The sequence below is a fragment of the Aythya marila genome (genome assembly GCF_965140915.1).
Source record: "Aythya marila genome assembly, chromosome: 1".
Lineage (NCBI taxonomy): Eukaryota > Metazoa > Chordata > Aves > Anseriformes > Anatidae > Aythya > Aythya marila.
The window spans coordinates 1,950,290-1,964,996 of record NC_139042.1 but is presented as its reverse complement, the minus strand read 5'-3'; the positions used below and the strand labels follow the sequence as shown (position 1 = coordinate 1,964,996).

The following is a 14,707-nucleotide window of genomic DNA, read 5'->3' as shown; positions in this document are numbered from 1 at the left end:
AACCCTCAAGCCCAGCACGAATTATCTTTTCCCAGCAGTGGCTTCCCAAATCCCTTGTGCCAACATAAACCGACACGGGTGCTGAAATACGTCACCGCCCCTCCTCTCTCCTTCAGGTGTTGATTTTGCTGCTTAAAGAGCTGTCACCTCTCGGCAGTGCTTGAACTTTCACTGGATTTCACTGCTTAAAAGCCACCACCACCAGCAGCTGGAAGCCAAGGTGTGCCTCGCCGTTCCCCGTCTGCATTCAGTTCATCTTGCACGGGATGCAACAAGCAGCTTTGGGTGGACGCGGCCCACAACGGGCTAAATAAATAAATATAAATTTCAAGGAGAAAATTGCAGGTTTTCAAGGAAAGAGAGCGCTGCCTGCATACGCAGCAGGGTCCCCAAAAGCCACGCAGAACAACTTTCATTGCAAACAATAACCTCATTAAAACCAAAACCTGCAAGGAAATTGTTTAGGATGGGCACAAACAGAAAGGGTCTTTGAGGCATTTGTAAAGAAGCTCGGGTTTTACCTTCTCACACAGCAACACAGCCAAGGAGCAGCTGACATCTCTGCAGGGCTTTTTCCACTCCTGAAGTTTTTATCATCTAAAGAACTATGGAAAGCTTTGACTCTGCTCAAATCCATACTGATGCACTCCAAACAGTACACCAAGCAGCTCTCATTTTATACCTAAATTCAATTTCAAACAACTTTTTTAGACAACAGGTAGGTAAGATCAGTCTTTGAACCAAAATTACTTCGTTTTTTTTTTAATCTTTCCATGTGATTTGTAACATCTGTATTGTAAAACCGATGCTTCAGGTGAGGATTAGGGAGATTTTGAGGGCAGGGGAGGTGGGGCAGTTTGTTTTTCAAGCTTGAATGTTATATTAAACAACTTAGATGCTGAATATTATTTAGATAAAGGATTTACCTACGGGTTACTGAGTAACTCTGAAAGCCAGCCTGAAAATAATTTAAAGTTTATCTCTCTGCCACATACAAAAACATTTGCCCCGAAGAAAAGGCGAGGCAATGAACCCGCTTCCAAATAAAGCAATGAAACTGGTCCTGCAATCACACCTCCAGATCTCACAGGGTAGATGCTGTGTGCTCCGGGGATCTCAGGCTCACCTGGTGCAGAGCGTGGATGAAATCAGCCGATCTGCACAGCTCCTCAAAGAGCAGACCCTAAATAACCCCGTTAAGCCCTGTGGTGTTCAGGGTGCTGCTGATTGCACGCAATGTTCCCACCTTAAAGAAGTCTGGCTGCTGTCTTCCAGTTTGCTTTCAAACGGGGAGGGTGGCGAGAGCTGAATTTTTCAGGAATGCTGGAAATGGATGGAGATTTGGGACCTTGGGATGGGGATTTTATGGAGAAAACGGATGTGACATGGCACACGGGCAGCCCTGCAGAAGGCATATGAGCTCAGGCACAGAAATATGGAGAAATTAGGGTAGCAAGGTGCTCACCAGGTAGCAAGGTGGTCAACACAGCACGAATGCCGAAAGACTCATTAAGAAGGTGAAAAAAAGAAGGTTGACATCTTAAAAATGTCAACCTTAAGATATAAATGGCCACGTTTGGCTTAGACACTACAACTGTATGTAATGTCTGCTGGGGTCACACTGCTAAAAGAGGAACAGGGCTGTAAAGAAAGTGTTTTAATCACCTTTCAGTAGGCCGCCTTTCCTAGTGATGCTATGTAGAGATGGGATTAGGATCACATAATAGTCAAGTCCCCATTTCTTCATCCTTCATTCCAGCTTCTCCATCACAAATGGTAACGGCAACTCCGAGTTCTTTATCCCGTAGGCAGTGATTTTATCTCTAAATACTGCTTTTCACTTTTTAAGGCGAATTTCAGGTGCTATTTCCTTGCCTGGTAATCCCAAACCATCAAGATTTTATGACGCTTCTTGGTCGTAACCTTCACGTTTGCTTATACAGAACGATTCTGTACCTGCAGACCACCACTGCTCTTCTTCAGTTTGTTTTCCACATCATTTCTGTGAAATCATGATGCTAGATAAAATAGTCATTTTCTCAGCATTTAAACAGCATGGATCCTCCGGATTTCAGTTGGAAGGGGGAGGGATAAAAGGAAAAACAGGGCCCTGCCAGCAAATCTCCTCCCATTACAGAGCCCAGGCATTTGCTTTAATCCCACATCTTGGGTATCTCTTCATCGGGTCCTGATGTGTGAGAAAACCCCCGCCCTACCTGCAAGGACGCACCTCTTCTACGTAAGCAGAGGCTGAGTGGGAAGCCTGCTGAGAGCCCTTGGCAAACTCGAGACACTGAACCAGATGAATCACCCTTATCCCCGGGCTTACTGAGTCTTAAAGATGGCTTTTGGAGTTGCCGTCCCTCTTCTGAAATCATGCTCATCGCCCCACTATATCGCATTTACTTACGTGTGTACTGATCCCTTTCACGAGTCAGACTTCTTGATAAATGATCCACCCCTGAAGCCCTTTTTAGAGGTTGGGGCACACTTCCGTTGATGCTGAGATTGGTTTTAGCCCCAGATTACACCCAGTTGTTCATATTTCAGCAGTTTCACATCCGAATTTACTGGATAAGCCCAGTTGGATCCCAATGACACTACCCTTGATTTTCCTGATTATTTTTTTTCTCTCCTCTTCTAAATGCATTCAGCAGACATTCAATTTGAAACCTTGCCTTCAACTTACTCTCTCCCTTGCCCCAAAAGACCTTGTTGCAAGGATGTTGTGTGCGCCCACTGATTTTTACTCATACACCAAAGTGCCAAAACCAAATTGACAGATCTTCATTATTAACACAGCTCTTTACCAGACCAGGAGGTTTAACTGCCACAAATATCTGAAAGAGACGCAGAAAAAGAACCCTGCATGTTGTCCTTCCCTTCCAAAGCAATTTGGCTCAATGGGAGTACTTGCAATTTAGGTTTGCAGCAAACCACGATTATTTATACGGGAGAATAGGTTGCACAGAGAGATTTCCATATCAAAAACCGTTCACATTGAAAACGACTTCAAAACAAGTTCTACAAAAGAAAGGACTGGGCAAGAGGGAGCCTGGTAAAGGAACCACCACGAGCTAACACGGATCAGCAGCAGCTTTAGGACAGGACCCCGGGTAAGCAGAAGATCTATGGACAACAGCACACACGCAGAGGAATGGCACCAGCATGACTTTGTTATCCCTTACTGTATTTTTCAGCCTTCCAAGAATGATTCAACAGTTTGTTGTCTGATTTCTTATTGCAGACTTAAAAAAAAAACACGCCTGGGGTATCCGTGGCTTTCTAACATCACAGCACAGAGAACTTGTACCATCCAAAAGACAAACACTTAGGGAAATTCAGAGAGATGACAATCCTGCACGGCTCTCTACGCAGACACCCGTTGTGCCTAGTTCATAACACACAAAATGCAGCTGGACATACAGAGAAAATGAGACACTCGGTGTGCTCTGCAGCATTTTGCAGGCATTATGTTCCAATGCCCGAGAATTGAGCAGCCATCACCCACCAGAGCCAGCCATCATTTCACTTTTTTTTTTTTTTTTAATAAAAAAATCAAATGTCCATATTATTTCTTAGGTTCTGAACATATTAATTTCACTTCTGGCATTACCTACACGTAAAAGCTGTAACTGCTGACAGCCAGCCATGCAGGTAGTACAGAATTACCTTATAAGTATTTATTCATAATTTTATCTTCAACATTATAAGGAATATTTCCTCTACAACCATTTCACAGCTTCAAGGACCATCAGCTCTGCATTGCCTTTGAGATGCCCAGATCTGTTTTGGCCATCCAAGCACTTATATACGAGGCAGAGCAATGAACATCCAACACAACCTGTGATTTTCTTGAAGAGGCATCCACACACCACCGTAGGAGCAGTTAACCTAGTCAAGACCTGATGGAATTTCACGCAAGCATCCCTCAGAGGTCGTGTTTTGCTCCCTGAGTTTCTAATTTGATTACCTGCATTTCAGAACAACGTGATTTATAGATAGATTTCTTACAGATAGTTTTCAAACAGATTTCTTCGAGTACGCAAAAACATGCTGGTAACACTGACTTGTTCCAACCTGCCACCCTTGTTCCAGGTGAGGAAGTCTACTCTGAAGTTTAAGTTCACAGAAGTGCTACGTTATCCAATAAAGCAATTTTAAATGCAAATTACAGGCTAATGAGTTGCCACGATCACATCACCTGGAAATAGTTTGTACACAGCAAACTTAAATACGCCTCGAAAATGTCAAAATATGGAACACAACCACATAAAGCCTGCATCAGATTTAAATAGATGAAATTGCAGATTTTACACTTTATTCATAACTATTTAATCCTAAGTTACAAGAATTGAGTACATTTAAGGAATTCTAGAATGCTGTGGAAAACCTGTCAGCAATTATATTTGAACTTTTTAAGTATGTCATTTCCTATGAGTTCAAGCATCTACTCAGCTTGACGTGGCAAGCTGCCATGTGTAAGAACAGCAATGCTGATTTGCTATTCTCTAAAATTCATGGCTTGAAACCGACATCTTTAGTAGTTATATTTTCGTTAGCTATACCGTAAAGAAATGTTCTGATCAGACACAAAAAAAATATTTTGGGATAGGCACTGAGGAACCAAAAAGATCTCTAACTTAAGGTCCACCAACTTGATTCCTTTATTTAAGTATATTTTTAAAAAATAATAAATAAATAAATAAATGGTTTAAAAAACGAAGTAAAAATAAAAAAAGGCAACTGCTTAGCTTTGGGACTGAACAATTGTTACCAAGTATCTGTATGTTATCACAAGATCCATTGCAGTGCCTTCATCTACTGCAATACACTGTGAAAGTCAACAAAGTCAACAGTGCTGCCCCAAGATTTTGCATATTATTAATTTTGCTTTCCAGATTTTCACACTTCTCAACTCCAAAATGTAAATTAGCTTCCTTACCTTCATAATGTTTACTAAGTCTGTTTGATAATAGCGATCTTGGTGTGCATTAGCAGCTGCTAAAGTGAGAAGATAATCATTCCTTGCATGGATAGCCTTTGAATTACACTCCGATCGTCGTGCTTTTAACTACGAGAAGAAACAGAAGTTAAAAGGTAGGTACTAATGAGAAGTTAAATGACTAAAAAAGGATTAAGAGCAGATTAATACGCATGCATGCATATATTAATACAGTCAAAACTTTAAAGGATTAACAGATTAAGATTTTTCTTAATGGTAAGGGGATTTTAAAATTTTTTCTCTCATGCAGTTTGCAATTTCACATGCAATTTTTATAGAACAGCTGTAATTATGACTAGAAATAACTTCCTTGTAAATTTGGCCTCATGTAATTCTGCACTCTGACTGCTGAGGAGTCTGTTCTTATCTGATAACTCATTCTAACAAGGTACCTTATCAAATGTCAGTCATCTGTAGATTCCAGACAACTTGGGTCATACACCTCAAGAAAATAGCTTCAAAGCACTTATATCATAAATGCAAACTTTCCTTATACTCACCTTTACACTTGCCTTTTGCAAGCTTATTCTTGACTGAAAAAGACTAAGTTTAGACCTGAAACAAAAAAAATAACAGAAGAGATTACTGCCTTGTACCTTTTCTACAAAAATACAGGATAAACAGGCTACCGCGCTTCTGTAAAACTTCCATTTTTCATGCCTAAATTTCTATTTGTATAGTTTTAAGCTTAATCTGAGAACACTACTGAGGATTTCTTTTTTAAAATAAAGAAATGAACAAACTTGCAAGAAATGGTGAAACAAACTCAAATGATACAGGCAAAACTCCAAACTGAAAGCATGGGAGTTGCTTGCTTTCCTGAAACAACGGGAATCAACCTCTTCAAGATGTCAAAGAGCATAAAAAATAGTGTCCCCGTCCCCCCGCCCCCTCACATGGACTGATACCAAATCTGAGATCTGGAAAGAGAGAGAGAAGCAAATAGCCTTTAATAGCAAAAAGAGTGCTAGGTCACACAGTATCCTTCAAAAAGATTAAATTAAAGCAGCTAGTTTAACTCCTGTCCTAAAGAAGTTATCCTAAATAAGTTGTACTAAACTATCAGGGTAAAAGCATGTTTGAAATGGTTACAAAAATGCATATTTAAAAAAAATGGCACAAGATTATCGAAAACAATTATCTTCCTTCTAAACTAATATCAAGTGTAAAAACTAATACAAATAAAAATCTGGTTTATACACATGCGATTATTTATACATACGCTATTATAAAAACATACTTGGCCTCAATATCAGCTTTCTCCCGCACTGCTTGAGCCATCTGTTCAGTCTCAAAATATTTCTTTTTGCCTTTAGCTAAATCTTTTACTGTCTCTTGTAATTCGGCTTGGATCCTTGTCAGCTGGTCCACATACTGAAACAAAAAAAAATACAGGAAACAAAGCATTAACATCTTTTGCATGTAAATAATTCCATTATCATCATTTGACTTCTTTTCATTCAATTTTATATGGAGCTACGTGGTCTCCGAGTCACTCCTGGTCAATTATTCATGCCTTCCTTTTAAAGCCGATCAGAACATAAAACCATATTTCTTTGTTTCAAGTGCTGTATTAACTGCTCGAATTCAATGATAACTCGCAAATTAAACATAAAAGTCCTGAAAGATTTTGATGAGGTAATTAGTAGAAATAATTGGAATACAATGGGGAAAAATCCAAAGGCAATCTATCAGAGGTGATACCAGAAATGATTTGTCTCTCCTTCTCTAAAATTTCAAACACAAGACAAAATTTACCGTGGAAAACCTAACGGTACAGTAGCACCAAGAACAATTTGATAACATTATTTTAAGGCCTCTTTTTTTCTAAACTATTTTGTGACTTTTGAATACAGACTAGGGGTGGTCAGTGAAAGCTGCAGGCAATATTTAGAGACAGATCCTCAAATTCTTGGCCTTCTCTTCCCCAGGCCCACCACCCCCAGCTCTCTCAGATCAAAATTCATAGGAGTTCCCATTAAAACCATTATTTCGTGTGTGCAGATTAATTAAGTATAGGGCTTCGTAAGGGAAGCTTCATGGTGGAGGACAAGACTGTGCTTTTTTGGAGATCTTTGAGTGTACGATAGGAAAATGAAAGGTAGAAAAACCCGTATATATTGGACAGCTGACAGAGACCTAAAATCATTTTAATAGGACTGGGTTTTTGCGACATCAATCAGCGTTTTGATCCCTGAAGCCTCCTGCTGGCATCAAAAAATTAAAATATCAAATAGCCCCAGTTGTTAACACGATCATTTTGGAAACATCAGATCAGTTTGCTTTTACATCTCTGAAGAATAAAATAATATAGTCAGGAGGCTGGATGCCCCTCAGGGGTTTTGGTTCGGGCAGACGCTGGTTACATGCTGAAAGCTGTCTGAGGGAGCTCACAGAGATAATTTCTTGTTGCCCTGCCTCCACGTAGAGCAATTCTGCTCTATTTGCCTTTCAGGTGGGAAATGAGGAGACATTTCTGCTCAGCAAGAGCGGTCAGGCCTTGGGACAGGTTGCCCGGGAGGTGGGGGAGTCCCCGTCCCTGGGGGTGTTCAAGGAGAGGTTGGACGTGGTGCCTGGGGACAGGGCTTGGGGGTGACATTGGTGGTAGGGGGTGGTTGGAGCAGGTGATCTTGGAGGGCTTTTCCAACCCTAATGATTCTGGGATTCTCTCTTTTCTGAAGACACGTGATGAAAGAACACCACAGGGCCTTCTCTCCCAAGGCCAGCTATGAAGCCACCCATCACTTACAGGATGAGTTTACAAGGCCTCAGGGGAAAGATGATGGCTGAGGGTGGGCTGCTGCCCACAGAAGAGCCTCCTCATCACATCGAAGAGCCTCCAAGTGAAGGCAGGGGATCATTTTTCTCAAGAGGCGAGACATGGCCTACAGAAGACACTTATTGCCCACGCGCCAGGACACCAACCATCTAGCAATGTTTTTCAACAAATCATGATGTGATTGTCCAAATGTTTCAGTTAGTACTAAAAAGGGTCATAAAAATGAATTTGATGTAAAGCTTCTACATGCTACCATGTCAAGGAAATAAAGGCTGACAGAAACATCTGGAAAATAAACAGAACAGGTCATCAATAACCACTCAACACCTACTGCAATCGTGGATGGAGACCCTGCTCCTAGCAGAAATTTGACTTTGGTTGGGCACTCCACCTTACAAGTATTTCACTGACTCCAAAATTTAAGTTTAGTAAGGTTTTAGCTGGATGGAGATCAGCATGACACATTATTTACCTTTGTGGAAAGCCAAAGGACCGGGTGACAGATTGCACTGTATAAAACAATTAATTTGTCATGGAGGAAAATTACTACTACTAGGTGGAGGATTGTTCCAGCTCGTAAGAAAAGTGTATGGCTGTTAGAATATTATGAACCAGAAGTACTGCCCTGATAATAGTAACAACATGTTCTGGTAATTCCAAAGTGAAGAAAAATTGTTTTATTTCTGTATAATTTCTACAAATTTAAAGCAGTGGTCCTCCCTTCTGCCAACCCATCAACTTTCTGAACTAGCAGAAGAAAAATAACTGGCAATTATTTACCAAATAAAGATGCTATACATTGTTGGAAATCTTCACAGAAAAAAAAAATCCCCTGGACAATAAACAAACAATATTAATAAAGTTATTTTTCCCCTAGAAAAAAAAAATATTGCACATGATTCTAGGAGTTATGCAAAAATTCATTGAGAAACTGAGAGCTCATGTTACACTAATATCTATTCAAAAGTCTGTAGCCAAATATTTTACAGTATACTGCTCTGAAGGGGGTAAGTTGCAACGAGATGTGGTCAAAAAACTGGAAAAAAAATAAATTGTTTTTCTTTTTGTCTTTTACCATGAATACATGGTTCAGCCTACCCGAGATTAAACCTAGAGGCAAAGCTCAGTAATACGCACAGAAGAAATATTTACAACTATTAGTAATATTTGAGATGTTTGCAGTGTGTGTTCCACCAGCATTTTTATTTCCCTCCTTATTTTATGCTTCATGGAAGCCACAGAACGAGCATTTCAAAAGATCATTTTTGAAAACTTCCAAAAATGTATGGTTGGTGCAGTAATGAATTTTTGTAAACTATGCTTATTCCTTAAAACAGCGGGTTTTCTCCTTGCTCCAGCAAAATCCACGGAACACAAACACAAAATGATGAAAATACGAAGAGCACTTAGCCTTCACATAAATACATGATTATTTTTAAAAAGTGTCTTCCTGCCTTATGGAAACAGATGGAATATTGCATCTTACTTCAAACATATTCTGTGTTAAGCAGTATGATAGAAACCTTTTAAGGCATAAATTACTTTAAAATGCAACAGCCAATTACATTTTTTAATGAAAGTCATGCTTACTTTTTTCCTCGAACTACAGCATTTTCTTTGCATGAATTAATAGATCTGTTATAGCAGCTTTTGGAATAGTGACTTGAGATGCTTTTACAGCATGTGGCTGAACAACCTGCACTCAACATCTCAAAGACTGCACAAATCATTCCTTCAGGTTAAAGACAGGCTTTTTCTTAAAATCAGAACCTATTCTAACACTTGCAATTGGCACTACCCAGCCAATTCAATCTAATTGTCACAGCGTGATGTTAGACTTGCAGTGGTAGTTTTGATCAACTTTGTACAGCATTCATTTCAAAGCAATTTAAATGTCAGATGTCAGCACAGAACTCTGTTCCCTCTCCAACAAGCTGGCCACTTACTTCTTTAACATGCACATAAAAAGACTATGAAGTACACAGATGCTTTACTAAAACACCTCTATTAACCAAAGAAAGGAAAATTACCTTTTTCAGCTGCTGTTCCTTGAAGCACCTTACAGTCCTGGCTGGTTCGGAAATCAAGTTTTTATAGTTCTCGCAGATATTGAGGCGGGATTGGGCCACTTGCATTGTGCCTTCTAACAGCGATTTCCAAACTGAGTACATGCTCCTAGAGTACCGAAACACAGAAGGAAGAAAGGGAGGTCAGGCACTGCTGAAAATGTGTTGATTTGTGTAAATAGAAATGATACATTCTTCAAAGAATGGCTTTTAAAACTAAGCTACAGCACAATTCTTTATGCTGATCTAGCAAATATCTGCAGTTTTACATAAAAGCTTAATCAAAGTTTCACAAAAACTAGGACTTTTCTCCTTCTTTCCCTGTTTTCTGATTTAATTTTGGTGGCAATTACTCCCATGGAACACACCCTACTGGAAGCAGCAGCTAAAACCCACCAGATCAGATGATAACTTGTGATAAGATCATGCAATTTTAGGCATCTTGCAATAGGGCTCGTGGTTATAGCTCATCCATTTTGCTTCAGCTACTGCAGTTTCTTTGTCCAACCCCCTCCCCACAACTAATCTGAAGATGCTAATAATCCAAACCTTAAATCTATTAACGGATTATTCCTTCTGAACCAAAATGTGTCAGAATAGGAAAATGAAGTATTTTAAAACCTCTTCAAAATACTTAGGAGGTACTTATCCAAAGGTGGGACGCATTTAGCAACTGAGTCAGGTCTGCTTTCATGTTAAGATGCACTTTGCTTCTTAATGAAACCCAGTTTTGTAAACACCAGTTTCGTGCCTCCTCGCTGTCAGATGGCATCTTCATTACAAATAGCCCCCGAAAAAGAAATTTGTTGCTTTGTCTCATCCTGTGGAGTAATCTGCATGCTTATTACTCTAACCTTAAAGCTATTTCATAAAAGATATATATTTATATACCAACTTCTCAACTGGTAATACCCAAAGGAGGCACACGATTATGTTTTTTATCCTGTTGTGCCATTTGTTTTCCCAATCCTCCTAAACTATCCAAGTTATAAACAGCTATTTAAGCCTATTTCAAAATTTTAGAGGAAAACAAAGCTTCCTTTTTAACTGACAATCCCCTACAACAATGAAAAGCTTCCTTTTTAACTGTCAATCCTCTACGACAATGAATATAAATCATTTAAAATACAGAAGAGCAGCGTTTCATTGTTGGGAAAAATAATTACACAAATTGAAAATATAAAGACGGCTATTTCAAGATATCCAACTGTTAAATTACCTATAATCAGCTCGCTCATCAGCTTTTATTCCCAGCCAGTCCTTCTTTAAGTATTGGCTAGCCAGCTTCTGAATGCTCTGTTGAAAGAAAGAGAAAAAAAAGTTAAAACGAGATACCTAAAAAACCATTTTTGCTCTTATATCTGACAAATGATAATCTGATATATAAGGAAACAATTCATTTTTAGTCTTAGCAAACTATGATAATACATGATATATATTCTCTATATATATTTCTATCCCTTTTTATATTTTTTAAGTTTCTGGTGAGATGTATTGATGAATTTCATGTTGATGTCTTAATTCATAGGGACCCCAAGATCTAAATGCACACCTCAGCTCTGAAAATATTCCTGCATGTGATGACCCCAGCAAAACCAGAGTGTGGCCAAATCAGAGCCAGGAATATTGACAGCAAAACGTCTTGATGTGTCACAGACAGCACAAACAAAACCCTTATTGAACTGCAAAGGAAAAAGGGTTCTCGGGAGCAAGAAAATGTCAGGTCATTTGTGCCCCAGGCTGACACGGCTCCATCCCTGGGGAACCGATGGACATTTGGTGCTCTCAGGATCAGGCTCCAAGGGCGACAGCAGACTACAGATTAGGAAAAGCATTTTGTTTTTAATTATTAATGTTAATTACACTATTTAGTCTCTGCATTTCACTTAGCACAGTCTCATAAAACCAGCAACGTCAAGGCAGCAGCAAAATGAAGCTGTAACGGTGCCAGGGGGGCTGGTGCAGCAGCATCGGCGTGGTGGGGATGGGGGGAAACAAAGCACGAGCCAGCACCAAAACCCACAGATGAGAAACAGGACAGGAGCCAGGTGCACCCCCAGAAACAATTAAATGAAGACATCACAGAAAAATCCTCATTTTTTAATTAGGTCCATCACCACTGCTAGCGGTGATTTCGTGCCCACTGGTTCCACACTTCCCTGATCCAGTTTCCATGGGTTTGCAAACGCTGCCGGTTCCTTCCATACCCCAAGCCATCCACTAGCACAACCCATAAATTTTTGGCGGAGAAAAATAATCAATCCCTCAAACAACACAGTCCTCAATACTTTTCACGAGCAAAGTTATGCCTGTAACTCTTATTTTTTGCATTCCCATTGCAATTTCTTCTAATTTTAAGAGTATGGATCGCATTAGGTAGCTGTTAAAAGGAAAAAGAAAAGGGATATTTAATTTAAGTCAGTTTGCGATGAGATTTGGAGCCCTGTGAGGGGCCTCTACCTGCAGCTGCTTTCACGTTTCCGCCCCTTGTGCACCAGATCCTTCTGTGAGATGTGCCCTGAGGTGCTGAACAAACGTTCAAAAACAGAAAATGAACCAAGAAACGTGTTTGCTGGTGGCTGAGGATAAGCTCTGCCATAGGTAAAGGTGTAAAAAGTCACGGTAGGGGTATTTTAAAGCCATTACTGCCCACCTAAACCTCGTTACTCGCGATGCCAGCAAATCAGGCACAAAACCAGCGTGATTATACGGGCTCGACCGTTTGTGTCCAAAGTGAACAAATGAGCCACAGAAGTCAACAAAACCCCGAACAGGGGGCTCCAGCTGCGTTTTGAGACGCCCGATCATCCACTGAACTCTCCCGAGAACCGATAAACCAAAATGTTTGCCTTCCGCGCAAACTCCTGCAGGCGAGTGCATGACTTTGAATGAGTTGAGAACAGCAGATTCCCTTTCTTAAGATCAATTCCAATCGCCGCTTTGTCGGGACAAGATCCTTCTTGTTCCTTCCTCAGCAAGGCTCCTCGTTGTGCTCCACTGAAACAAAGCGCGGCCTTGTTCGGCTCGAGCCAGGACGCGAAACGATTGCTTAGCCCCTGGCCTGGTCCGACTCGGCCCGCGGCCTCCGAGGGCCACTGCTGCCCCCAAGGTGCCCGTCGATCACGTTCGAAGGGCTCGGGATGAAAATGTGCACCCAAAATGGGAGAGATGTGAAGAGGCAACAAGAGGAGTCCACGCAGGCTGGCCTGGTCGCAATGTTGTTTGAGGACGCGTTTCCCAAAACTTCACGTTTCCTTCAAAGTAACCCTAGAGCTTCAGTTATTAAAAACAGATTAATTACAACACGAAGTTCCACCAAAACCCTCCAGACCTCTCCTCCTTCTCGTTTCAGCAGGCTACAGAGAGCCAAGCAGCATCCTTGATGTTGCACGGCTCGGACGTGCAAGGCACGGGGTTGGCTTCAAGAACAGCAATTTCGAGAAATACAAAAAAAAAGGGTTATTGTAAGTGTGGAAGGTGACAGCTCATCAAGCCTGCAGAAAGTCTGCTCACTGGCTGCTAAACAAGGAGTTTTTTTCATTTTAATTTTCGCTTTTCGTCCTAAGGAATGTATCATTGAAATTGAATAAATGTTCAGTTACTTATTTTTGAATGGTAGGAGCAATTCAATACGTTGATTTATTTTCAATCCGTTGATTTCTTTCAATCCGTTGATTTATTTCAACGTGTTGATTTATTTCAACGTGTTGATTTATTTTCAATCTGTTGATTTCTTTCAATCCGTTGATTTCTTTCAATATTTTTAATCAACACGAAGACTGTGAATGCCTGGAATCTCCTGCGAGCGCCGTTCAAGCTCCGCTCGTGCTGGCAGAAGAACCGTGCTTGGTGAATCCTACCTCGTGCGTTGCTCCCACGCCAGGCAGGATTTAGGAAGAGCAAATGTAAAAGAGTGGAAACAGACAGGCTGTCACACGAAGCCAATTTCAACTCATCACGAGACGACACGCACCCTTCCCGCGCCTCGGTTTTTCCTTCCTCGCCCCCAAGGCACTGTGCTGTGAGCATCAGTGGGGAGAAAAAGAAAGAAAAAAAGAAAGGAACACTCTGGGAACATTAGCTATCATACTGATAGATAATAGAAAGTAAGTAGTTGGTGACAGGGAAGTGAAAGATGTCCCAAATTAACAGGTAATTGATAAAGATGTAGGAGGCTTTTAAAAAGACACACTAATGACGATTTTCAAAGTCTCAGGATCTTTATTAGTAAAAACTGAGAGCTGCTGCTGACAGCCGGGCCCCCCCCTAAAACCTATTAGGGATTGTAGAAAGCATCGCAGACACCATCTGATGCTAAACTCAGTTTGGGTACAATATCAGTAGGACAAATTTCGTGCTCTTCTTCAGCAGTCGTGCTCAGGAGTTTTCAATATCTTGCTTCATTTCGATCATTTCTCTGTATTAGAGTGGCATCCATCAACCAACCTATGCATCAGGTGCAGCAGCACCTTCCTGGCATGATTTTTTTTGCCAAGAACCATTATTTTGTGTCCTAAGCACTCTTCCAGCAAGCAAACACTGGGCAAGGGAGAGCTTTATAACCTCGCTTTGCTCGACTTGTTTCTCTAGGAGGAGACAACCAAATCCACAGAAGTTTGAAAGATGCTGGTGCAATTCAGCAGTGCCAGGCTCTACAACAGCAGGAGCAATCTATTTTATATATTTATACATATATATAATATATATGCAATATATAATTATATTTATATATTTATATATCCATACACATTATGCATTTTTCACTATTCACTATTGAATATCCACCATTCCCTATATTCACAATATTCACTATTGTGGTTGCATATGGATGGAAAATTGTCTTATTTCATTACTGCT

The 14,707-nt window shown here is 40.5% G+C and overlaps 1 protein-coding gene across 1 annotated transcript in view; it reads right to left on the bottom strand.

Annotated features, from left to right (window-relative positions):
- The window catches only part of FCHSD2 (FCH and double SH3 domains 2), a 137,866-nt gene that overhangs the window by 57,767 nt on the left and 65,392 nt on the right, over positions 1–14,707 (bottom strand). The window contains exons 4-8 of the mRNA XM_082751882.1: positions 11,070–11,146; positions 9,815–9,959; positions 6,246–6,379; positions 5,506–5,560; positions 4,946–5,074 (exon numbers count right to left, since the gene is read on the bottom strand). Coding sequence (XP_082608008.1) covers positions 4,946–5,074; positions 5,506–5,560; positions 6,246–6,379; positions 9,815–9,959; positions 11,070–11,146 — 540 coding nt within the window. The remainder of the gene's footprint in view (positions 1–4,945; positions 5,075–5,505; positions 5,561–6,245; positions 6,380–9,814; positions 9,960–11,069; positions 11,147–14,707) is intronic.